The sequence below is a fragment of the Erythrolamprus reginae genome, chromosome 11 (assembly GCF_031021105.1).
Source record: "Erythrolamprus reginae isolate rEryReg1 chromosome 11, rEryReg1.hap1, whole genome shotgun sequence".
NCBI classification, from domain to species: domain Eukaryota; kingdom Metazoa; phylum Chordata; class Lepidosauria; order Squamata; family Dipsadidae; genus Erythrolamprus; species Erythrolamprus reginae.
In genome coordinates, this window is record NC_091960.1 from 11,206,299 (window position 1) to 11,233,129 (window position 26,831).

A 26,831-nucleotide genomic window follows, 5' to 3' on the forward strand; every position below is an offset into this window, starting at 1 on the left:
GCTATGGGCAGAGTTATCCTGCAATACTGCCTTCTAACCACTGCACAGGTTTGGGCAAGTTTGTTTAAAGAAATAGGGATTCGTTCTGCCGCACGAATCCCAGAGACCGATTAGGTCCCACAGAGTTGGCCTTCTCCGGGTCCCGTCGACTAAACAATGTCGTTTGGCGGGACCCAGGAGAAGAGCCTTCTCTGTGGCAGCCCCGACCCTCTGGAACCAGCTTCCCCCGGAGATTAGAACTGCCCCCACCCTCCTTGCCTTTCGTAAAGTTCTTAAGACCCATCTCTGCCGTCAGGCATGGGGGAACTGAGACATCTCCCCTGGGCCTATACAGTTTATACATGGTATGTTTGTGTGTATGTTTGTTTTTAATGATGGGGTTTTTAGTGTTTTTTAAATTATTGGATTTGTTCTTACATTGTCTTTGTTGTGGTTGTGAGCCGCCCCGAGTCTACGGAGAGGGGCGGCATACAAATCTAATAAATAAAATAATAATAATAATAATAATAATAATAATAATAATAATAATAATAATAATAATAATAATAATAATTGGATTTGTATGCCACCCCTCTCCGCAGACTCGGGGCGGCTAACAACAGTGGTAAAACAACATGAACAATCCAATTAATAAAAACAACTTATTATAAAAAACCAAACATACACACAAACATACTATGCATAACTTGTAATAGCCTAGGGGGAAAGGATAACTTAACTCCCCCATGCCTGGCGACAAAGGTGGGTGTTAAGTAATTTGTGAAAGACAAGGAGGGTGGGGGCCGTTCTAAACTCTGGGGGGAGTTGGTTCCAGAGGGCCGGGGCCGCCACAGAGAAGGCTCTTCCCCTGGGGCCCACCAAACGACATTGTTTGGTCAATGGGACCCGGAGAAGGCCAACCCTGTGGGACCTTATCAGCCACTGGGATTCGTGCGGTAGAAGGCGGTTCCGGATGTATTCTGGCCCAATGCCATGTAGGGCTTTAAAGGTCATTCCCAACACTTTGAATTGTGACCGGAAACCGATCGGCAGACAATAATATGCAGTAGGAAACTACCAAAATGATTGTGATTGTGACCGTCCTTTTTAATAACTTTTTAAAATGGGGTTTTAGTTTTAGATGATGTTTTAGTCTTTGATAACGTTCAACTTCTTTTATCGCTTTGCATCTTTGGATATTGTATTTTTATTGTTGTTGTAAGCCACCCTAAATCGTTTGGGATTGGGAGGCATAGAAGTCAAATAAATAGAAAGAGTTTGTCTGGACATAAGCAGGAGAAAAAGCACTGCTGGACATAGTTCCCTCTAAGCTGAGCAGTGAGCAATCGCTCACTTAAAAATCATCATCAACTCAGAGTTTTCCAAACCTGCCCAGAAGCCGAGAGGGAAAGAGTGAGAGGGAAGGAGAGAGAGAGGAAGAGAGGAAGAGAGAGAAACAGATAGAAAAAAGAGAGGAAGGAAAAGAGAAAGAAAAAGAATGGGAGTAAGGAAGAGAGAAAGAAAATCAAAATCTAGTTCGAAACTAGCTCAACTATTTAAGTGGCATTTTGATATTGATAGAGTTGCCCTATTATGAGCTCACTGTTATAGATACACAGTACAGTACTGTATTTTATTTTGAAATTCTCTGAGGCAAAACAGGGTGGGTTTTTTGTTTGTTTGTTTGTTTGTTTGTTTGTTTATTTATTTATTTATTTATTTATTTATTATTTCTGTGCCGCCCAGTCCCGAAGGACTCAGGTCAGCTTACAACAATAAAATAATAAAAACAGTATAAGTTACTACTTTAAAACATTAATAATAATAAAAACCGCTCAGACACTATACTTTTCCGCCCCCCCCCCCCAAAAAAAAAAAAATTAGAGGGAACACTGCATAGAAGTCGAATAAATAGAAAGAGTTTGTCTGGACATAAGCAGGAGAGGTGGACCTACCTGAGCTTGCCAAGTCATTCCTCTCCCAAGTCTGATGACGTAACCTCGAAGAGTGATGACAATTGAATTTGGGATGACTTTGCCTTCCTGGTTGCTCTCATTCTCCACCACCACGGAGAAATCGACCAGTTCAGGATCCCTGCCGCGGACTTCGACCAAAGTGTAAGAACAAGATCCCAGGAAGTTGAAGATCTCTCCGTCCAAAGTGAGGTAGTGGCTTCCACCGGATACACTGCATTTGCCGTAGCCCCGAGGGTGACAAGCTCGCTTCCCCTTCTCAATCCCGCATTGCTGCTGAGGCCCACAGAAGACCTTCCGGCATTCTACGGCGCCATTTTCTCCACAACGACACTTGTGTTGGCAAGAGGCGCCGGGGGAAAACTCATCACCCTTTTTATAATACCTGCCCTGGTACAGACAACCACATTCTCCTATGGGGACACACTCGTCTCCGCTCAGGACGAAGCCAGCATTGCAGTAGCAGCCTTCTTTGCAGGAGGCCTTACATCCATCGGGCGCGGAGAGGCCGTGACAGGTCACAGGGCAGCCATCTCCACAGAGTTCGTAGTGAGAATTGTGCGGGCAGGAAGGACCTGAAAGAAACAGTTGAATATTGGTTTTCAAACTTTTCTTTAAAAAAATAAATTGTTATTTTTACAGTTGAATGTTAACAGCTGAATATTAACAATTTGGAATGGGATTATTGGGGTTTTTTTTAATGTTTTGGGGATTTTTTTTTAGATTTTTAATTAATTAATTGGAGTCAAGATATTGTACACTGTTTATTATATGTTGTGAGACGCCCCGAATCCTTGGAGAGGGGCGCCATAGAAATCCAATCAATCAATCAATCAATCAATCAATTATATAATTGAATATTAACAATTTAATATTAAGGGGGGAATCACATATGATTTAGTTAAACAAACTATGATCTGTTGATCCAAATGATAGATAGATAGATAGTTAGATAGTTAGTTAGATAGATAGATAGATAGATAGATAGATAGATAGATAGATAGATAGATAGATAGATTATAGTTATAGTTTATTAGATTTGTATGCCACCCCTCCGAAGATAGGTAGATAGATAGATAGATGGATGGATGGATGGATGGATGGATGGATAGATAGAAGATAGGTAGGTAGGTAGATAGATAGATAGGTAGGTAGATAGATAGGTAGGTAGGTAGGTACATAGATAGATAGATAGGTAGGTAGGTAGGTAGGTAGGTAGGTAGGTAGAAGATAGATAGATAGATAGATAGATAGATAGATAGATAGATAGATAGATAGATAGATAGATAATAGTTATAGTTTATTAGATTTGTATGCCACCCCTCTTCGAAGACTTCGAAGACTAGATAGATAGATAGATAGATAGATAGATAGATAGACAGACAGACAGACAGACAGACAGACAGACAGACAGACAGACAGACAGACAGAAAAGCTTCAATTCCAGCTGAGCATGAGGAAGCATTCCATAGCAGTAAGAGTTCCTCACCTATGGAACAAACCAGGAATGAGTTGCTAGCCTGTGCACGGATTTACCAGCCACTTCTGCTGGAAGTTTGTTCCAAGCATCTACTACTCTTTCAGTAAAATAATATTTTCTCACATTACTTCTAATCTTTCCCCCAACCAACCTCAGATTGTGCCCCCTTGTTCTTGGGTTCACTTTCCTATTAAAAACACTTCCCTCCTGAACCTTATTTAACCCTTTAACGTATTTAAATGTTTCGATCATGTCCCCCCCCCCCTTTCCCTTCTGTCCTCCAGACTATACAGATTGAGTTCATTAAGTCTTTCCTGATAAGTTTTATGCTTAAGACCTTCCACTGTCTTTGGACCCATTCAATTTGATCCATATCTTTTTGTAGGTGAGGGCTGGACACAGTATCTCCAGGGCTGGACACAGTATTCCAAATGGGGTCTCTCCCCCAGCGCTCTATACAGCGGGATCACAATCTCCCTCTTCCTGCTTGTTATACCTCTAGGTATGCATCCAAGCATTCTACTTGCTTTCCCTACTGCCTGGCTGCAATCTTGCTGAGACATGCATGTGTGCACCTGCCAGTCACTCGGCATTGCACCGGTAGCAGCATTAAGTAGGAACCTCTGCCTGGAACAAATTATTTTGAAAGGTGTCCGCCTCCCTTTTGCTGATAGTGCTTCATAGAGGCCAGATGACCATCTCTTGAAATACTAAAATAGTGGATTATGCACTGGGCAGAGGCTATTTTGTGTGTTTGTGTGGACCAGTTAATTGCTAATGTACCTCCCAAACCTTCATTCCTAGCGCCAACAATGCAGTGCCAAGCTAAGCCATGATTTGCAATTTACGGACCATATATGGACTCATAAGGCAGCAAGCCCAACGTGAGCCAATTCCGCCACAGCTTGGGGCGATGGGTGAGATCAGCTTATAAATAGCCACTGAAACAGAATCAGAATCTCCCTTTCATGTAACAAGATCCGTGTTGACTTTGCGGGAAGGACTCCTGAGCATGACAGCTCGCTGGATTTCGGCCAGACCTTTTGCAAAGCATCTCGCACTCCGGTTAAATTAAGCAGGGCTAAAGTTGAACCCTGGCTTCTCCCTCAAATTGGCAGCTGCTTGAAAACGGGAGCTCTGCAGAGGGCACTTTGACTATTGGATGGTGGGTGAGAATATATTCACCCTGCCTCTGCTTAGATGTGAGAGGAAGGCCATGTTGCTTTGCAAAGATGTTTGGGGTGATGCTTTGCTTGGGCCTCCCTAAGAGGTTTCTGGGGGTGGGAAAGCAATGGAGAAGGGGGGCATAGAAGTCCAATTACCAGTAATAACTTTTCTTTATCACACAATACGAGGATGAGGGGACACTCCTTAAAGCTCATAGGTAAGACAGTGAAGACAAATAAAGGGAAATATTCTGCCGCACGAATCCCAGCGACCGGTTAGGTCCCACAGAGTGGGCCTTCTCCGGGTCCCGTCAACAAAACAATGTCGTTTGGCGGGACCCAGGGGAAGAGCCTTCTCTGTGGTGGCCCTGGCCCTCTGGAACCAACTCCCCCCGGAGATTAGAATTGCCCCCACCCTCCTTGCCTTTCATAAACTCCTTAAAACCCACCTCTGTTGTCAAGCGTGGGGGAACTGAGACATCTCCCCCTGTCTATGTAGTCCTAGTGCATGATATGAATGTATGTATGTTTTTTATATTGGGGTTCCTTGCTTTTAGATTTTTAAATGTATAATTGTTATCTTAGATTTTAATTATTAGATTTATCAGTATATACTGTTTTTGTCACTGTTGTGAGCCGCCCCGAGTCTGCGGAGAGGGGTGGCATACAAATCTAATAAATAATAATAATAATATTTCTTCACCCAGAGGGTCGTTGGTTTATGAAATTCACTTCCAGAAGAAGTCGTGATGTCATTGAGACGTCCTTCCTGACCGGCTGAAACGGGGACTCCAGGAAGGACGTCTCAGTGACATCAAAGCTCCGCCCCTGGAATCTCCTCGTGGGATTCCCCACCTCCTTTTACGCCTCCCGACCGACTGACAGCTCTCCGGCTGTTCTGGGAAGTGCCGCCGCCCAGCTGTCACCTTCAGAAACAGCCAGGGAGCTTCTTGGCGGTCTCCCGAATGTGGAACCCAGAAGTTCGGCAAAAGTTTGGGTTTGGGAGAGCGCTGGGAAGCGCCCCGACTGTTCCGGAAGGTGACAGCTGGGCGGTGGCACTTCCTGGGGCTTTCTCGAAAGTTCGGCAAAAGTTCAGGTTCGGGTGCCGACCCCAAACCCGAATTTCATTGGGTTCGCCCAACACTATTTATGATCAGAATCCCCCCTTCAAAAAGACCTTCCCAGGCATCCAAAAATACAGATAATGTTATACAGTAATACCTCGTCTTACGAACTTAATTGGTTCCAGGACGAGGTTCGTAGGGTGAAAAGTTCGTAAGATAAAACAATGTTTCCCATAGGAATCAATGGAAAAGCCAATAATGCGTGCAAGCCGATTAGGAAAATCCAAAACATTAAGGCTTTAAAAAAAAAAAGCTGCCGGCAGACGAAGCTGAGGCCAACGGAGTGGGGGGAGGGACAGCGAGAGGTGGCAAGAGGTGGCAGTCCCAACGAAGCAAGGCGAAAAGAGCCTCTCTTGAGCTCCATGGGTCTTTCCCTCCTGTTTTTGCCCACCCCGTTCTGCTCATTTTCCCTACACCTTTCTCCTCTCTTGAGCTCCATGGGTCCCTCCTGTTTTTTCCCACCCTGTCCTGCTCATTTTACCCACACCTTTCTCCTCCCTTGAGCTCCATGAGTCTTTTCTTCCGTTTTTTCCCCACCCCACTTTGCTCATCTCCCCCACATCTTTCTCCTCTCTTGAGCTCCATGAGTCTTTTCTTCCCGTTTTTTCCCACCCCACTTTGCTCATCTCCCCCACACCTTTCTCCTCTCTTGAGCTCCATGAGTCTTTTCTTCCCGTTTTTTCCCACCCCACTTTGCTCATCTCCCCCACACCTTTCTCCTCTCTTGAGCTCCATGAGTCTTTTCTTCCCGTTTTTTCCCACCCCACTTTGCTCATCTCCCCCACACATTTCTCCTCTCTTGAGCTCCATGAGTCTTTTCTTCCCATTTTTTCCCACCCCACTTTGCTCATCTCCCCCACACCTTTCTCCTCTCTTGAGCTCCATGAGTCTTTTCTTCCCGTTTTTTCCCACCCCACTTTGCTCATCTCCCCCACACCTTTCTCCTCTCTTGAGCTCCATGAGTCTTTTCTTCCCGTTTTTTCCCACCCCACTCTGCCTGTTTTTCGATCCTGGGATTCCCCTCCTGGGATTTCCCTACAGCATCACGTTTTTGCGGAAGTCAGGAGGTGGGGTTTCCCATGGAGGGGAGCCTCGGGATCCCAGGATCGCAAAAACTGCGGCTTGGCTCACAACGAAAGTCTGGAGGCAGGTTCATAAGGTGAAAAAAGTTCATAAGAAGAGGCAAAAAAATTCCGAACCCTGGGTTCGTATCTCGAAAAGTTCGTATGACGAGGGGTTCGTATCATGAGGTACCACTGTATGTATATTTATACTTCACTTCTTTGTAACAGAAAGAACATTAAACAGGAGGATTTGTTGAGTTGATTCGTTCTATATTGCTTTGGGATTACTTTCAATGAAAAGCAGACCAAAAATGGTTAAACAAATAATGCTCCCTCCCTTCCTCCTTCTCTCCTCCTCTCAGATCACACTTTCAAAGAGGGAAATTTCTTTACAACTATCAGAACAATGGAGAAAAAGATAAACTCACCTTACACCCAATGGTATATTCCCTGTCTGGTTGATGTTATATTTATTTTTTTTTTAAAAAAATACAAAATTTAAATTTAAATATATCCAATCTAGTTTGGTTTGGAGAAGGATTGTTTGTCCCAAAGGTGTTTTGTTCAAGAGGCAACTGAACTTTTTGGTTTTTCTTTGAAGGCTTTTCACTTTTCATCCAAGAAGCTTCTTCACCTCTGACTGGATGGTGGGGGGATGGAGGACAGAGCTGAAGAAGTTTCTTGGATGAAAAGTGAAATGCCTTAAAAAAACAAAACAAAACAGGAAGTCCAGTTGCCTCTTGAAAAAGCACATTGGGGACAACCATGACCTGGATGGCTATCAGGGGAATTCTGGGAGTTGAAGTCCACAGGTCTTAAAGTGGCCAAGGTTGAAATATACTGCTCTGATACCATTTCCAGAGTATAAGATGCACTTTTCCCACTCCTGGAAGAGGGTGGAAATATCGGTATGTCTTATAGAATCATAGAGTTGGAAGGGACCTCCAGGGTCATCGGGTCCAACCCCCTGCTCAGTGCAGGATTCATTAAACCATCCCAGAAAGATGACTGTCCAGTCTCTGTTTGAAGACCTCCAATGAAGGCAAGCCCACCACCTCCTGTGGCAAACTGCTCCACTGGTTTATCACCCTTACTGTTAGAAAGTTTTTTTCTGATATCTAATCTAAATCTACTCCCTTGCAGTTTCATTCCATTGTTTCTAGTCCTTCCATGTGCTAATGAGAACAATGCTGATCCCTCTGCTCTGTGACAGCCCTTCAGATATTTGTAGACAGTTATCAAGGTCTCCTCTCGATCTTCTCCTTTGCAGACTAAACATCCCTAGATCCTATAACCCAGTGTTTTTCAACCAGTGTGCCGTGGCACACTAGTGTGCCACGAGACATGGTCAGGTGTGCCGCGAAGCTCAGAGAGAAAGAAAGCAAGAGAGAGAGAAAGCAAGAGAGAAAGAGAGAAAGAAAGCAAGAGAAAGAGCGAGAGAGAGAGAAAAAGAACTAGAGAAAGAAAGCAAGAGAGAAAGAACAAGAGAAAGAGAGAGAGAAAGAAAGCAAGAGAGAGAGAGAAAGAGAGGGAGGGAAGGAGAGAGAGAGAAAGACATACAGGGACGTAGGGAGGGAGAGAGAAAGAGAGCAAAAAAGAGAGGAAGGAAGGAAGAGAAAGAAAGAGGGATGCAGAGAGAAAGAAAGAGGAAGGAAGGGAGAGAAAGAGGGAGGGAGAAAGAAATAGAGCGAAGGGGAGGAAGAGAGAATTTTTTTGTCCAAACTTTTTTTAGCCCCCCCCCCCCCCCCAATGTGCCCCAGGGTTTTGTAAATGTAAAAAATGTGCCGCGGCTCAAAAAAGGTTGAAAATCACTGCTATAACCGTTCCTCATAGGATAGGGTTTCCACACCACTCACCATCCTTGTAACTCTCCTTTGAACTTGCTCTAGTTTATCAATGTCCTTTTTAAATTGGGGTCCCCAGAACTGAACACAGTATTCCAAGTGGGGTCGTACCAAAGTACTGTAGAGAGGAATAATTACTTCACGTGAGCAAGATTCTATGCGCCTCTTGATGCATCCCAGGATTGTGTTTGCCTTTTTTGCAGCTGCTTCACACTGTCGACTCATGTTTAATCTGTGATCAACCAATACACCTAGGTCCTTCTCACCTGTGCTGCTATACACCAAATACAGTCATTTTTGCTGTTCCAAAGCCCCGCCCCTACATCCCATTTTTGAAAAATGGGCCTGTTTTTCGCAAAAATGGACAGAGGGTCTGGGAAGCCTGCAGAGAGCTCCTGGGACTGGGGGAGGCAATAATGTCCCCTTTTTTTGTGTATGGAAAAAAAATTGGCAAAAGACAGCCCGGGGGTTTTTGGTGGTGTTTTTTTTTTGCAAAAACATGTGTGTTTTTCCAATTACCCTATCTAGCATGACTGGAGGAGGAATGCTGGGAGTTGAAGTCATGTTTGAAAATCCCTGGGTTAGATGTTAGGGGTGCAAGGGTATTCACATTTAGCAAGTTTAAGACTTGTGGACTTCAACTCCCATTCCTGAGCTAGCATGACTGGAGGAGGAATGCTGGGAGTTGAAGTCCACAAGTCTTAAAAGCTGTCAAGTTTGTAAAAAGTGTACATGGTTGTAAAAAGTATTCTGCTACACTGGTATTTTATTAAATAATATACAGTGGTACCTCGTGATACGAACCCCTCGTGATACGAACCCCTCGTGATACGAACCCTTCGTGATACGAACCCGGGGTTCGGAAATTTTTTGCCTCTTCTTACGAACTTTTTTCAGCTTACAAACCCACCGCAGATCACAAAATGGCGCTCCGCTGGGTGCCGCCGCCCGGCTGTCACCCTTTAAAACTGCTGGGGGGCTTCTTGGCATTCTCCCGAACCCGAACTTTTCAGGTTCAGGTTCGGAAGACCGCCAAGAAGCGCCGCCGCCCAGCTGTTACCTTCTGAAACAGCCGGGGGGCTTCTCGGCGGCCTCCCGAGTGCTGAACCCGGAGGTTCAGGTTTGGTTTGGGGTTCCAGAGGCCGCCAAGAAGTGCCCGGCTATTTCAGAAGCTTACAGCCGGGCGGCGGCACCCAGCGGAGCGCCGTTTTTGCAATCGGCAGCGGCGTTTTCGGCCGATCTGGAGGCTGGAAAGGAGGTGGGAAATGCCAATAGGGAATTCCATGGGCGGAGCTTTGACCTCAGGAAGATGCCCTTCCTGGAGGCCGAAACGTGGCCTCCAGGAAGGACGTCTTCATGACATCAAAGCTCCGCCCATGGAATTCCCTATTGGCATTTCCCACCTCCTTTCCAGCCTCCAGATAGGCTGAAAACACCGCCGCCGATTGCAAAAACGGTGCTCTGCTGGGCGCTGCTGCCCATCTGTAACCTTCTGAAACAGCCGGGCGCTTCTCGGCAGCCTCCCGAACCCGAACATGAAAAGTTCGGGTTCGGGTTCGGGTTCGGGAGAACGCCAAGAAGCCCCCCCCCCCCCCCCGGCTGTTTTAAAAGGTGACAGACGGGCGGCGGTGCCCAGCGGAGCGCCATTTTGCGATTTTTTTCCCCTTTGCATGCATTAATTGCTTTTACATTGTTTCCTATGGGAAACAATGTTTTATCTTACGAACTTTTCACCTTACGAACCTACTTCCGGAACCAATTAAGTTCGTAAGACGAGGTATCACTGTATATTACTATGCCATTTGGTTCAAAATATCCTTTCCCCTTGTTTTCCAGTTCTAAAAACTAGGTGTGTGTTATACTCTGGTGCATAGACTGGATAAAATACGATACTTACTGCAAAAGGAGGCCGACCGCCACGTGTCAATCTGGATGCCCTGTGCTTGGCACACTGTTGCGTAGGCTGCGATGGCACTGCACAAGATGCTCTGGTGGCCCTTGAACAGACAGGCATCCAAGACACAAGAATCAAAGTAAGACTGTGGGTTGATAGCTATGTGGCAATGTCTGAATGGTCCATCTTTTCTGGAGAGGACCCCACAGTAGTGATCCTTCCTGTAGATCTGTTTCTCGTTTTCACTACAGCCTGGGCAGTTGCTGGTACACCCGTTCACACAACCAGGGCTCTCTCCTTCTTTCCAGCTGTCGGCAAACTGGATAAAATTGGCTGCTGGGGCCCCGTTCCTCATGGTCAACTCTCTTCCACGTTTTTGACTGCCGTTACCGCAGACGCCACAAATCGCGTTGAGATAGCTGCCAGGAACCGTGATGTGGACTAGTCTATTCCAACTGAAGATCATGGAAAGGTCAAACTGAGTCTTGATAAGGAGATGATTTCCACTAAGGTAGGCCTGGATCTTGTCTTCATAGTAGAAGGGCAAGTCCACTAATACTCCATCAACCTACAGAAAGAGAGAGGATATTGTCAAAATGGAAAACAAACATATGATAACCTTTTTTTTAGTGACGTTCTAACTTTGAATAGTCATTAAAGGAATGGTCTTAAGTTGAGGATGACCTGTGTTCTTTCTGCGCCAGCTCGGGAAGCTCAAACTGCCCAAGGAGCTGCTGATACAGTTTTACAGAGGAATCACTGAGTCTGTCATCCACACTTCTATAACTGTCTGGTTTGGTTCTGCAACCCAACAAGACAGACAGAGACTTCAAAGGATAATTATAACTGCAGAAAAAACAAATGCTTCCAACCTACTTTTTATTGGGGACCTGTATACGGCACGAGTCAAAAAGAAGGCGGTGAAAACATTTACAGACACCTCACATCCTGGACATAAACTGTTTCAACTCCTATCCTCAAAAAGATGCTATAGGGCACTGCACACCAAGACAATTAGACAAAGAACAGTTTTTCCCTGAATGCCATCACTCTGCTAAACAAATAATTCCCTCAACACAATGAAACTATTTAGTAAGTCTGCACTACTATTAATCTTCTCATCGTTCCCATGACCCATCTCTTCCCACTAATGACTGTATGGCTGTAACTTTGTTGCTTGCATCCTTAAAATTTACAACGTCTGGTTCCTAAAATGATTTGATTGCTTATTTATACATGGACTATCATTAAGTGTTGTATCTTATGATTCTTGACCAATGTATATTTTCTTTTATGTAAACTGAGAGCATATGCACCAAGACAAATTCCTTGTATGTATAATCACACTTGGCCAATAAAGAATTCTATTCTATTCTATTCTATTCTATTCTATTCTATTCTATTCTATTCTATTCTATTCTAACCTATCCTACCCTACCCTACCCTATTCTATTCTATTCTACCCTATCCTACCCAACCCTATCCTACCCAACCCTACCCTACCCTACTCCTCTCCTCTCCTCTATTCTATTCTACCCAACCCTACCCTACCCTACCCTACTCTATTCTATTCTATTCTATTCTACCATATCCTACCCAACCCTACCCTACCCTATTCTATTCTACCCTACCCTATCCTATCCTACCCAACCCTACCCTACCCTACCATACCCTATTCTATTCTATTCTACTCTATCCTACCCAACCCTACCCTACCCTACCCTATTCTATTCTATTCTACCCTACCCTACCCTACTCTATTCTATTCTACCCTACCCTACCATACCCTACCCTACCCTATTCTATTCTATTCTATTCTATTCTATTCTATTCCATTCTATTCTCCTAGCCTCCTACCTGGATTGTATCAGGATGATCCTGGCTGATGGTAATGGTCATATTATAGACTTCCAACGTCATAACAGAAGAGAACGGCAAGATCTTCCTGCCTTGGCTGTTCTGGATCCTGATGGCGAATGGGGTGAGGGCAGGATCCTTGGCACATAAGCCAACCAGCTGGTAGAGGCAAGTGCCAGTAAAGTCATATTTCTGCCCATCAAAAGTGATGTAGTGGTGGTTCCCCATCACTGAGCACGTGGCGAAGCTGAGAGAGTAGCAATCTTGGATGCCGTTGTCTATTCTGCATATTTCGCTAGCCTTGCAGCTGGCTGGCTCACACACCACGATGCCCATCTTGGGGTCACACCGGCAGCGAGAGGTGCAGTACTCATCCCCCCAGAACTCCTGCTCCGGTTTGTAGTAGAGGCCATTGTAGGTACAGCCACAACTCCCCACGTGCACACATTGATCCACACTGAGAATGTAGCCTTCGTTGCATTGGCAGGTTTCCACACAGGGCAACTTGCAAGATGCGGAAGCCGTTCGCTCAGAGCACGTGTTTGGGCAGGCGCTTCCACAGGCCTCGTAGTGACTGTTCTCAGGACAAGGCAGAGCTGGAAAGAAGGAGCAGAGTAAGGACTTCTCAGTAAGTTGAACAGACAGAAGGCCAATGCCGCCAGTGAGAGTTGCATAGCAAGGTAGGCCTACCCAACACCAACCAGCTCATGTGTTTTCCTTTCCTTTCCTTTTTTTCTTCCCCTTTCATTTCCCTTTCCTTTTCTTTTTTCTTCTCCTCTCCTCTCCTGTCCTCTTCTCTCCTCTTTCCTCCCCTCTTCTCTCCTTTCCTATTTTCATCTCCTCTTCTCTCCTCTCCTCTTTCCTCTCTTCTTTTCTCCTTTCCTTTTTTTCTCTCCTCTTCTCTTCCCTTCCCTCTCCGCACCTTTCTTTTTTTCCTCTCCTCTCCCCTTTGCTCCCCTCTTCTCTCCTTTCCTTTTTCTCTCCTCTTTCCTCCCCTCCTCTCTCCTTTCCTTTTTTCATCTCCTCTCCTCTCCTCTTTCCTCTCTTCTTCTCTCCTTTCCTTTTTTCATCTCCTCTCCTCTCCTCTTTACTCTCTTTTTTTCTCCTTTCCTTTTTTTCTCTCCTCTTCTCTTCCCTTCCCTCTCCGCACCTTTCTTTTTTTCCTCTCCTCTCCCCTTTCCTCCCCTCTTCTCTCCTTTCCTTTTTTCTCTCCTCTTTCCTCCCCTCTTCTCTCCTTTCCTTTTTTCATCTCCTCTTCTCTCCTCTCCTCTTTCCTCTCTTCTTTTCTCCTTTCCTTTTTTCTCTCCTCTTTCCTCCCCTCTTCTCTCCTTTCCTATTTTCATCTCCTCTTCTCTCCTCTCCTCTTTCCTCTCTTCTTTTCTCCTTTCCTTTTTTCTCTCCTCTTCTCTTCGCTTCCCTCTCCGCACCTTTCTTTTTTTCCTCTCCTCTCCCCTTTCCTCCCCTCTTCTCTCCTTTCCTTTTCTCTCTCCTCTTTCCTCTCTTCTTCTCTCCTTTCCTTTTTTCATCTCCTTTCCTCTCCTCTTTACTCTCTTTTTTTCTCCTTTCCTTTTTTTCTCTCCTCTTCTCTTCCCTTCCCTCTCCGCACCTTTCTGTTTTTCCTCTCCTCCTCTCCCCTTTCCTCCCCTCTTCTCTCCTTTCCTTTTTTCTCTCCTCTTTCCTCCCCTCTTCTCTCCTTTCCTTTTTTCATCTCCTCTCCTCTTTCCTCTCTTCTTCTCTCCTTTCCTTTTTTCTCTCCTCTTTCCTCCCCTCTTCTCTCCTTTCCTTTTTTCATCTCCTCTCCTCTCCTCTTTCCTCTCTTCTTCTCTCCTTTCCTTTTTTCTCTCCTCTTCTCTTCCTTTTCCTCCCCTCTCCTTTCCTTTTTCTCTCCTCTCCTCTTCTCTCCTCTCCCCTTTCTTCTCTTCTTCTCTCCTTTCCTTTTTTCTCTCCTCTTCTCTTCCCTTTCCTCTCCTCTCCTTTCCTTTTTTCTCTCCTCTCCTCTTTCCTCTCTTCTTCTCTCCTTTCCTTTTTTCTCTCCTCTTCTCTTCCCTTTCCTCTCCTCTCCTTTCCTTTTTCCTCTCCTCTCCTCTTTCCTCTCTTCTTCTCTCCTTTCCTTTTTTCTCTCCTCTTCTCTTCCCTTTCCTCTCCTCTCCTTTCCTTTTTCCTCTCCTCTCCTCTTTCCTCTCTTCTTCTCTCCTTTCCTTTTTTCTCTCCTCTTCTCTTCCCTTTCCTCTCCTCTCCTTTCCTTTTTTCTCTCCTCTCCTCTTCCCTTTCCTCTCTTCTCTCCTTTCCTTTTTTCCTCTCCTCTTCCCTTTCCTCTCTTCTTCTCTTCTTTCCTTTTTTCCTCTCCTCGTCTCTCCTCTCCCTTCTTAACTCGCCTTTATTATTTTTATAATTTTTAATGATTTATTTTTATAAAAATCTCAAAGTAATGAGGACTTAATACTCCTTCCTCCTATTGAAAAGTTAAATATTTTATGTCAGCATATATTATATAGAGATATTTCATTGATAAGTTTACTTTTCTGTATTGATCTAAACTAGAATTAGGGTTTTTTTTTCTGTATTAAGAAGACTTCTATACTGAGCGGAGCAATTGTAGCTCCTTTTTGTGTTAAATGTTGTACGTCTCGTCCTGTCTTATATTTTAAAAAATTAATAAAAATATTTTTTTTAAAAGAGAAGGGAAACATCTTCAAAGAAAAACCAGAATGTCCAGTTGCCTCTTGAAAAAACCTTTGGGACAAAGGTGTCAGCAATTCTTTGGCTGCAAAGTGATGTGCCCCCATCCCATCCAATAAATAAGGCCATTCTTTCCAGGTGTGTGTATGTGTGTTTGTGTGTGTGATATGAAGGCTTGATTTTCCCCCACGCCACCCTGACAACGTGTACGGGGAGAGCCGGGGTGGCGCAGCAGGTAGAGTGCTGTACTGCAGGGCACTGAAGCTGACTTGTAGATCTGTTGGTCAGCAGTTCAAATCTCATCGCCAGCTCAAGGTTGACTCAGCCTTCCATCCTTCCGAGGTGGGTCAAATGAGGACCCGGATTGTGGGGGCAATAGGCTGGCTCTGTTAAAAAGTGCTATTGCTAACATGTTGTAAGCCGCCCTGAGTCTAAGGAGAAGGACGGCATAAAAATTGAATGAATGAATGAATGAATGAATGAATGAATGAATGAATGAATGAATAAACAAACAAACAAACAAACAAACAAACAAACAAACAAACAAACAAACAAACAAACAAACAAATAAATAAATAAATAAATAAATAAACAAACAAACAAACAAATAAACAAATAAACAAACAAACAAACAACCAACACATAAATAAATAAACACATAAATAAATAAACACATAAATAAATAAACACATAAACAAACAAACAAACAAACAAATGAATAAACGAATGAATGAATGAATGAATGAATGAACGAATGAATGAATAAATACTCACCACAACCGCTTTTGGTTCTCCAGTCTGTAATGATCACACCTTCCTTGCGACAGTTGAATGCATAAGTCTCTAGAGCGTTGCAAAAGATGCTCTTAGCCCCCCCATTGAGGCAGACGTCATAAATACAGCTGTCAAAAATGTCGTCAGGGTTTAACTTGGGGTGGCATTTCCGGAAGGGGCCCTCCTCCGACTTGGTGATGAGACCACAGAACTGGTCACTCCCAAAGAGTTCCCGCTTGCTCTGCTCACACGTGGGACATTTCCCCTTGCAGTGATGCCAGCAGAACGGATCGCGGTCCTTCACTTTCCAACTTGCGGCCCACTCCACGGAAGAATTCGCCTTGTGCCCTGCAGCTGTGGTCATGTCGTCGTCCGGGTTTTGGTTGAAATTCCCACAGAGGCCGCAGAGGGAGCCATAGTAGCTGCTGGAGAGGATGATGGACAAGAGGGAGGCCCCATCGAAAGATACCTCCAGTCCGAAGTCGGTCTGCAGGATGGCTTTCATGCCGCTCTGGAAAAGGTGGATTTTCCCATCCTCCAGCGTCACAGGCAGGTTTGTGATGAGTCCATTCAGCTGTGTTTTCAAAGGAAATATACATACATAATGTGTGGACACAGATATAGGAGATATCGAAGAATTAGAATAGAATAGAATAGAATAGAATAGAATATCTCTACTCTAGAGTAGAAGAGGAGTAGAGAGAATAGAGTAGAGTAGAGTAAAAGAGAAGAGGAGAGAATAGAGGAGAGGGGAGGAGAGGAGAGGGGAGGGGAGGGTAGAGGAGAGGAGAGGAGAAAAGAACAGAAGAGAGAAGAGAAAGGAGAGGAGAAGAGAGAATAGAGGAGAGGAGAGGAGAAGGGAAGAGAAGAGAAGGGAGAACAGAACAGAGAAGAGGAGAGGAGAAGTGAGGAGAGGAGAAGGGAAGAGGAGAGGAGAGAAGAGAGGAGAGGAGAGGAGAGAAGAGGAGAGGAGAGGTGAGGAGAGAATAGAGGAGAGGAGAAGGGAAGAGAAGAGAGGAGAAGGGAGAATAGAACAGAACAGAGGAGAGGAGAGGAGAGAATAGAGGAGAGGAGAAGGGAAGAGAAGAGAGAAGGGGAAGAGAAGAGAAGAGAGAAGAGAAGAGGAGAGCAGAGGAGAGGAGAGGAGAAGAGAGAATAGAGGAGAGGAGGGGAGAAAGGAAGAGAAGAGAGAAGAGGAGAGCAGAGCAGAGCAGAGGAGAGGAGAGAATAGAGGAGAGGAAAAGAGAAGAGAGAAAGGAGAGGAGAGGAGAGAATAGAGGAGAAGAGAGAATAGAGGAGAGTAGAAGAGAAGAGAAGGGAGAAGAGAATAGAACAGAACAGAGAAGAGAAGAGAAGAGAAGGGAGAATAGAACAGAATCCTATCCTGTCCTCTCCTACATTCTATTCTATTCTATTCTATTCTATTCCACTCCATTCCATTCCATTCCATTCCACTCCATCCTCTCCTCTCCTATTCCACTCCATTCTATTCTAAAGAGTGCAGTGCTGCCTTTCTTTGCTCCGGTGAATTATGTTGCCTCTGCCGCATGAATTTGTCAAAGGGAATGTAGGTCACCTTGCACCGGCCTGCTTTGCATTCAGAATGTGATGATCAACTCACATTTTTGGACTGGCTTCGCATATCAGGTGCCAGGACCTGCCCAAGCTTAGCTTGAACTCAGGAAAAAAAGACAGAAAAGAAAATGCTAAGTAGGGTTGGACACGGGTCGTAACAGGATGGGAGACTAGGCTAAACTTCCAAGACTCTATGACAGTGACGGTGAACCTATGGCACGGGTTCCACAGGTGGCACACGGAGCCATATCTGTGGGCACACAAGCCATTGCCCTAGCTCAGCTCCAACATGCATGTGTGTGCCAGCCAGCTGATTTTTGGCTCGCACAGAGGCTCTGGGAGGGCGTTTTTGGCTTCCAGAGAGCCTCCAGGAGGATGGGGAAGGCAATTTTTACCCTCCCCTTATTAAATCTGAATAACTGGATGGACACGTGGTTACCTGATTCTTCTTTATTAGGAATCGGCCCATGTAACAAAGTAACAAGAACTAGAGTACAAGGTCATCTGGCGGGACCCAGGGGAAGAGCCTTCTCTGTGGCGGCCCCGACCCTCTGGAATCAGCTCCCTCCAGAGATTAGAACTGCCCCTACCCTCCTTGCCTTTCGTAAACTTCTTAAAACCCACCCCTGTCGTCAAGCGTGGGGGAACTGAGACATCTCCCCCTGCCTATGTAGTTCTTTGTGCATGATATGACTGTATGTATGTTTTTTATATTGGGGTTCTTTGCTTTTAGATTTTTAAATGTACAAGTGTTATTTTAGATTTTGAATTATTAGATTTGTCAATGTATATTGTTTTTGTCACTGCTGTGAGCCGCCCCGAGTCTGCGGAGAGGGGCGGCATACAAATCTAATTAATAATAATAATAATAATAATAATAATAATAATAATAATAATAATAATAATAAGACAAGGTGCGCGGCTCGGGTCTCTCTTTTTAAAGGCCTTTTTTCCTGTAGGCGTGGCTTTGACAGTTGTTTGAATTTTTCCGCCCGCGGCTCGGCCAATCTGCAGCCGGGCATGTAGATGAGCTAGTTTAAACATATATTTACATAACCTATTTACATATTCTCATTTACATGGATACATAACACCCCTGGGTCCAGGGAAGCCTTTGGAGCCTGGGGAGGGCGAAACACGAGCCTACTGGGTCCACCAGAAGTTGGGAAACAGACCATTTCCGGCCTCCAGAGGCACTCCAGGAGTTGGGAGCATAGTTCCCTCTAACCTGAGCAGGTGAGCAATCGCTCACTTAAAAATCATCATCAACTCAGAGTTTTCCAAACCTGCCCAGAAGCCGAGAGGGAAATTTTATTATTATTTCTGTGTCGCCCAGTCCCGAAGGGACTGCCGCTCAGACACTATACTTTTCCGCCCACCCCCAAAAAAATTTAGAGAGAACACTGGTTGGGAGAACCTGTTTTTGCCCTCCCCAGACATTGAATTATGGGTGTGGGCACTTGCGCATGCACGATAGCATGCCCACATGCTCTTTCGCCACCCAAGGAAAAAAGGATTTGCCATCACTCGCCGAGGCTCTGCCTCTGTCTCTTTCTCAGATAGCTCCATTCCCTCTTTCCCCTCGGAGCTCTCAGATGGTCTTGATGCTGGCCCTGACTCCTACACTGCCTCCTCATCTGACTCAGCTGCTAGAGAGACCAGTCTCACATTGATATCACAAATCTCACATTGACAGGCGCCTGCGTGACTGATAGGCGCCCGTGTGCCCACGACGGCCTCCAAGGGAGCTCCAGTAGCAGGTAAGAAGAGTGGCCCTTCACTGGATAGGATAGGATAAATAGTGTTGGGTAATTTGAGATTATGGTGGTAGGTCAGGGTGTCCTTGGGAACTAACCACGGGTCATCTTTATGGGTACAGAAGTGGAAAAGCCAGCTCTGACGATTTCATGCGGAAAACAGCAGAGTTAAACTTTCCATTTGCTCCCCAGTATCTTCATTGTCATTCAGAGGTTGCCTATCCCAAGGGTTCCTTTGGGCTATTATTTATTTATTATTATTTATTAATCAGATTTCTATGCCGTCCCTCTCCGCAGACTCGGGTCGGCTAACAGCAATAATAATACAATGTAAACAAATCTAATATTTAAGTTAATTTAAAACCCCAATTTAGAAACCAATCATACATACTGACATACCATGCATAAATTTTATAAGCCTAGGGGAAGGGAAAGTCTCAATTCCCACATGCCTGACGACAGAGATGGGTTTTAAGGAGCTTACGAAAGGCAAGGAAGGTGGGGGCAACTCTGATATCTGGGGGGAGTTGGTTCCAAAGGGTCGAGGCCACCACAGAGAAGGCTCTTCCCCTGGGTCCCGCCAAACGACATTGTTTAGTTGACGGGACCCGGAGAAGGCCAACTCTGTGGGACCTAACTGGTCGCTGGGATTTGTGCGACAGAAGGCGGTCCCGGAGATATTCTGGTCCGGTGCCATGAAGGGCTTTATAAGTCGTAACCAAAACTTTGAATTGTGACTGGAAACTGATCGGCAACCAATGCAGACTGCGGAGTGTTGGTGTGACATGGGAGTATTTAGGAAAGCCCAGGATAGCTCTCGCAGCTGCATTCTATGTCCTGATGCTAGCTCAATTTCACTGCAAAAATAATAACAATTTTTTTTTAAAGCCTGAACTCACCTGGATTTTGCCCGAGTGGGACCTGCCAATGGAGATGTTGTATCCATACACACGGATATTGACGTGCCGCACGAAAGAGACATCCTGCCTCCCCCTGTTTTCATTCTTGTGATCCACCACAAATGGAACCAGTCCGGTGTCACTGCCACAATACTTGGCCAAGGTGTAAGTGCAAGTCCCTTGGAAGTCCACCTTCAACCCATCAAAGGTGCGATAGTGTGGGTCTCCCCAGCCATAGCAGGTCTCGTTGTACATCGGGACACATGAGGCTTTGCCATTCTTTACCTTGCACATTTCTTTGATACGACACTGTAAGGTTTTGCATGGATCTGATGGAAGAAAAGACACACAATCAAACATAGCAGAGGGAGCCCACCACTCACAACCGTTCGTTTAGTGACTGTTCAAAGTTACAACAGCATTGAAAAAGAAGTGAAGTTATTTTTCACACTTGCAAGCTGGTTGACAAGTGCCTGAATGGGAATCGGATGATTGCGCAACTTTGTGTGATGGTCATAACTTTGAGGATGGGTCATAAGTCATTTTTCTCAGTGTTTTTGTACTGTTGTAGCATATTGCTAAATAGCTGCTAAGCTGAGGACTACCTGTACTGCATGACTTGTATGTCTGTTTAATAATGGGGTTTTTTAAATGTTTTAAATTATTAGATTTGTTATGAATTGTTTTATTGTTGTTGTGAGCCGCCCCGAGTCTGCGGAGAGGGGAGGCATACAAATCAAATCAAATCAAATCAAATCAAATCAAATCAATGGATGGATGGATGGATGGATGGATGGATAGATGATAGATAGATAGATAGATAGATAGATAGATAGATAGATAGATAGATAGATAGATAAATGGCTTCCACTCTATGCAGCAATTTCATTGTATAGAAAGTTGAGATTGGTGTCAGCTGTAAATTAAATATATCCTTCTGGAAATATTTTTGCTGAGTTTTATAGGATAGGGTAGGGTAGGGTAGGGTAGGGTAGGGTACGGTAGGGTAGGATAGGATAGGATAGGATAGGACAGGACAGGACAGGACAGGACAGGACAGGAAAAATAGTGTTGGGTAACCTGTGATCATGGTGGTAGGTCAGGGTGTTCTTGGGAACTAACCATTGGGACATCCGTCCCCACTGTGTTAAACAGCAAAAGAAACTGGGATAATATTTTCCCCAAGACTATGTCTGAGTTGCATTCAAAAGCTACTGGCTAGGCACAGGAATGTGTGACACAGGAACTCAGGAACAGAAGCCAATGAAGAATGAAGACAATTCAGCAGGAACTGGTTGAAGAAGTTTTACTATTCAGTGTAGCAAAAATAGAAACATTCCTATTCTTCTATTTACAGAAAGCACTTTGCTATAACTATAAACCATGATACAGTTAACCAATCCACCCTCAGGACTAACCACACATCAGAACCAACCAACCAACCAACCAACCAACCAACCAACCAACCACAACAACCACACCCACTGCAAAGGGACACTGCTTTTTATACTGTTCTAGTCCAATCAGGCTGCAGCTTAGTCACTATGACTCAGCAGTATGACTGCTTTGCATACTCACAACCTTTTTACCTTAAATGGAACATTGCGTAGGATATTACAATCCTTAACAGACTATAACTTTGCTGAAAAGCCATATGGGCACAGAAGTGGAAAAGCCAGCTCTGACGATTTCACGCGGAAAACAGTACAGTGAAACTTTCCATTTTCTCCCTGGGCCTCCCATTGTCCATTGTCCAGCAATCCGCTGCACACCAAATGAGTTTTAGGAACAGCCTGTCTGCCTCAGAGGTCTCCAACTGATGATCTTAGGGTCTGGATCTATTTCACGCTTCTGGGCGGAACACTTGGCATTGCACAGTTCCCTCGATTACATCCCAAATGTCTTCCCTTCCCACTCCCATTACTGTGGTCTGGTTGGGAGCAGGGCTGCATGGCGAGTAAACCATGAAACATTGTTTTGGCAGGTTGTGGGACACAGCAGGTCATCACTCTAAGCCAGTGTTTCCCAACCTTGGCCACTTGAAGATATCTGGACTTCAACTCCCAGAATTCCTGCATTCGCTGGCTGGGGAATTTATTTATTTATTTATTTATTTATTTATTTACTTACTTACTTACTTACTTACTTACTTACTTACTTACTTACTTACTTACTTACTTACTTACTTACTTACTTACTTATTTACTTATTCATTCATTCATTCATTCATTCACTTATTCACTTATTCACTTATTCACTTATTCACTTATTCACTTATTCACTTATTCACTTATTCACTTATTCACTTATTCACTTATTCACTTATTCACTTATTCACTTATTCACTTATTCACTTATTCATTCATTCATTCATTCATTCATTCATTCATTCATTTATTTATTCAATTTTTATGCCGCCCTTCTCCTTAGACTCAGGGCGGCTTACAACATGTTAGCAATATCACTTTTTTAACAGAGCCAGCCTATTGCCCCCACAATCTGGGTCCTCATTTTACCCACCTCCGAAGGATGGAAGGCTGAGTCAACCTTGAGCCGGTGATGAGATTTGAACCGCTGACCTTCAGATCTACAAGTCAGCTTCCGTGGCCTGCAGTACAGCACTCTACCTGCTGCGCCACCCCAGCTCGAATTCTGGGAGTTGAAGTCCAAAAATCTTCAAGTGGCCAAGGTTGGGAAACACTGCTCTAAGCCAACATTTAGCATAGCATTTAGTGTAAGGTGGCCGATTGTAACTTCGGTGAAGCGGGACACCATTGAGAGAGGAAGGGGGGGATGGACGGACTACTGAAAATTTTCTACAGAATTTTCTACAACGTTTGTTTGTTAGGGTGGGGCTTCACCTCAAAGAAAGAGGTTTCCCTACTCTTTTCCCCAGAGAGGTGCGTGCTCGGTCTTTCCTCCAACCCGCTGATCTCTTTCTCTCTCACTTTTGGGCATGCACAAAGCAACCCATAGCCGATAGCGCCAAACCTTTGGGTCACCACTTCATTTTTTTCTTTCCCCCCCTTCCCATTTTGCATCGGCCGATTTCAGGCAGCGTGGAAGCTGAGCTGCTTGCCAGACAATCCCTTCAAGCCACATCATTGCCCGGCATCAAAGGATGAAGAGCAGGTCCTTCCGGCTCCAACGCAATCTCCAGCCGGCATTCAAGCCGCCGACTGGTATTTCTTTCAAAAAACCGGGACCTTTTAAAAACGCCGCGGGACGCGGGACAAATTGCTCAAAGGCGGGACTGTCCCTCCAAAAGCAGGACATCTGGTCACCTTAATTTAGTGGGACACAATACATATTTCCGGTCACAATTCAAAGTGTTGGTTATGAACTTTAAAGCCCTACATGGCAATGGACCAGATTACCTCCCGAACCACCTGCTACCGCACGAATCCCAGCGACCGATAAGGTCCCACAGAGTTGGCCTTCTCCGGGTCCCGTCGACTAAACAATGTCGTTTGGCAGGCCCCAGGGGAAGAGCCTTCTCTGTGGCAGCCCCGGCCCTCTGGAACCAACTCCCCCTGGAGATTAGAACTGCCCCCACCCTCCCTGTCTTTCGTAAACTACTCAAGACTCATTTATACCGCCAGGCATGGGGGAGTTGAGATAGCTCTTCCCCCTAGGCCATTACAAGTTATGCATGGTATGTTTGTGTGTATGTTTGGTTTTATAATAGGGGTTTTTAGTTGTTTTTATTATTGGATTGTACATGTTGTGTTTATTATTGTGGTTAGCCGCCCCAAGTCTGCGGAGAGGGGCGGCATACAAATCCAATAAATTATTATTATTATTATTATTATTATTATTATTATTATTATTATTATTATATTGTATTGTTGACGATTTGGGATTAGGAGTTAGCAGGTGCAAACGTAGCTCTTGACTCAATTACCTTTATTAACGCAGCTCATGATCCCATCCTGGACCCGGCATTCTTCGTCAGAAGAACAGTGGTAAGATTCGCAAAGGAGTCCCTGCCCAGGGAAACACTGGCACGTTTGTTGGCATTCGTTCAACAGGATCTTCTCGTTGGGCTGAGACGGAACAAAAGAAGCATTCAGCGCGCATAGCCTCCGATGACTATTTTTAAGCTCCCGTCAAGGAACAGAAGGCAATTGTGTCGCACAATTCTTAAGCTCTCTATTCTGTCTACGATATTGAATATCCCTATTGTTCCAGGAGGTGGAAAAAAACCCAGAGAATCTAGGCTCGGAAATATAGAAATACTATGTGTTCCATTCAAATTACAAAAGCTTCCTGTGCTATGATAATAGCAAGTTAAGAGCTGGCTTTCTTAGGAGTAAGACGATTTATTTTATTTATTTATTTTGGGTTTTTGGGTTTTTGTCAAGCATGTTTTAGATAAGAGATATACTGGTTGGTATAAACATGCTTATTAATACATGAAATGGATATTAATAAAAGGGGGCTTTAGGACAGGGAGACCATAGAAACATAGAAAATTGACGGCAGAAAAAGACCTCCTGATCCATCTAATCTGCCGTTACACTATTTCCTGTATTTTATCTTAGGATGGATCTATGTTTACCCCAGGCATATTAAAATTCAGTTACTGTGGATTTACCAACCACATCTGCTGGACGTTTGTTCCAAGCATCAGCTACTATTTCAGTAAAATAATATTTTCTCATGTTGCTTTTGATCTTTCCCCCAACTAACCTCAGATTGTGTCCCCTTGTTCTTGTGTTCACTTTCCTATTAAAAACACTTCCCTTCTGAACCTTATTTAACCCTTTAACATATTTAAATGCTTCTATCATGTCCCCCCTTTCCCCTCTCTCCTCCAGACTATACAGACTGAGAGTTCATTAAGTCTTTCCTGATAGGTTTTATGCTTAAGACCTTCCACCATTCCTGTAGCCCGTCTTTGGACCCGTTCAATTTTGTCAATATCTGTGTAGGTGAGGTCTCCAGAACTGAACACAGTATTCCAAATGCGGTCTCACCAGTGCTCTATATAGCGGGATCACAATTTCCCCCTTCCTGCTTGTTATACCTGTAGCTATGCAGCCAAGCATCCTACTTGCTTTTCCTTCTGCCTGACGCATTGTCCACCCATTTTGAGTCTGTCAGAAATCACTACCCCTAAATCCTTCTCAGGAGCAGGCACACTGGTGCGGTTATGCACAACCCTTACAGACCTCTTAGGAATAGGAATTGGAATACAGTGGTACCTTTACTTAAGAATGCCTCTACTTAAGAACTTTCTAGATAAGAACCAAGATTTTTTGCCTCTTCTTAAGAACCATTTTCTACTTAAGAACCTGAGCCCGGAAAAATTTCCCAGGAAATTTGAGAGCAGCACGAAAGCCGGGCCAGTTTCCTGCCATTCCCCCTTTAATCCCAGCCATCTCGGGCTTTTCTGGGTTGCCAGAGGAGCCTTTCGGTGGTGCTTAAGGAAGCTTTGGCAGTCCAGAGTGAACGAAGCATTTTCCTTTCTCTGGGCGCTTGGAGAGGGAATAAACCTCTGCCAGCGCCCAGAGAAAAGAAATGCTCCCTTCGCTCTGGGCAGTGACTGTCCTCCTCCTCCTCTTCCTCCTCTTCCTCCCACCCAAATTCCGAGCTTTTATTTCTTTCCTTATGGGTTTGCACACATTATTTGCTTTTACATTGATTCCTATGGGGAAAATTGCTTCTACTTACAAACTTTTCTATTTAAGAACCTGATCACGGAACAAATTAAATTCTTAAGTAGAAGTACCAATATTTGCTTTTTTCTTCTTCTTTTCATTGTTAAATGGCATCTATTATGAAATTAGGGTTAAGAAATATACATGAAATTGATATTAAGGATATACAGACAAGATTGAAGCACCACAGCCTAAATGTATTCGATGTGATCAGAAAGAAAGCAGCCTAAAATGTATTAGTTACTAGATTTTTAATGCCTATTAAGAAATTTGAGTAATTATTTTTGTCCAGATGTTAAATGTAAAAGGAGGCAGCATTTGAGGGATCATGAATACCGAATTTGAAAAGATGAATTATTGTAATGTAATTTTGAATTGACGGTATGTCATTTTGTACATGTGTTTGGAGTGGGGAAAAAAATTATTTGCCACACAGACACACACACACACACACACACACAAAGGAACAGGGAAAGACCAACAGTAGATAGTCTAAGGCAGTGGTTCTCAACCTAGAGGTCGGGACCCCTTTGGGGGTTGGATGACCATTTCACAGGGGTCGCTTAACACCATGGGAAAATAAAAGTTTCCCATGGTGTTAGGAACTAAAGTGTCTATTCTGGCACCTTGGAACATCCGACCAATCAGGCATTTACAGTGGGGGTGTCCCTCTGACCTTCCTGCCAATCAGCTTAAAGCTCTGTTGGGAGAATTGGTGCTAGAATCCCAGCGACCAGTTAGGTCCCACAGAGTTGGCCTTCTCCGGGTCCCGTCGACTAAACAATGTCGTTTGGCGGGACCCAGGAGAAGAGCCTTCTCTGTGGCGGCCCCGACCCTCTGGAACCAGCTCCCCCCGGAGATCAGAACTGCCCCCACCCTCCTTGCCTTTCGTAAAGTTCTTAAGACCCATCTCTGCTGTCAGGCATGGGGGAACTGAGACACCTCCCCCGGGTTTATACAGTTTATACATGGCATGTTTGTGTGTATGTTTGCTTTTAATAATGGGGTTTTTAGTGTTTTATAAATTATTAGATTTGTTCTTACATTGTCTTTGTTATTGTTGTCAGCTGCCCCGAGTCTACGGAGAGGGGCGGCATACAAAT

General features: G+C 44.5%; 2 protein-coding genes across 4 annotated transcripts in view; one reads left to right on the plus strand and one right to left on the minus strand.

The window, feature by feature from the left end:
• Window positions 1–26,831, plus strand: part of LOC139173994 (IgGFc-binding protein-like) — an 842,349-nt gene that overhangs the window by 191,714 nt on the left and 623,804 nt on the right. The window lies entirely within an intron of this gene.
• LOC139173948 (IgGFc-binding protein-like) overlaps window positions 1–26,831 on the minus strand; it is a 92,276-nt gene that overhangs the window by 25,099 nt on the left and 40,346 nt on the right. For both annotated transcript variants that reach the window (XM_070763918.1, XM_070763919.1), the window contains exons 11-16: window positions 23,970–24,111; window positions 20,066–20,394; window positions 15,835–16,408; window positions 12,382–12,977; window positions 10,528–11,092; window positions 1,935–2,527 (exon numbers count right to left, since the gene is read on the minus strand). In XM_070763918.1, the coding sequence (XP_070620019.1) occupies window positions 1,935–2,527; window positions 10,528–11,092; window positions 12,382–12,977; window positions 15,835–16,408; window positions 20,066–20,394; window positions 23,970–24,111 (2,799 nt within the window). The remainder of the gene's footprint in view (window positions 1–1,934; window positions 2,528–10,527; window positions 11,093–12,381; window positions 12,978–15,834; window positions 16,409–20,065; window positions 20,395–23,969; window positions 24,112–26,831) is intronic.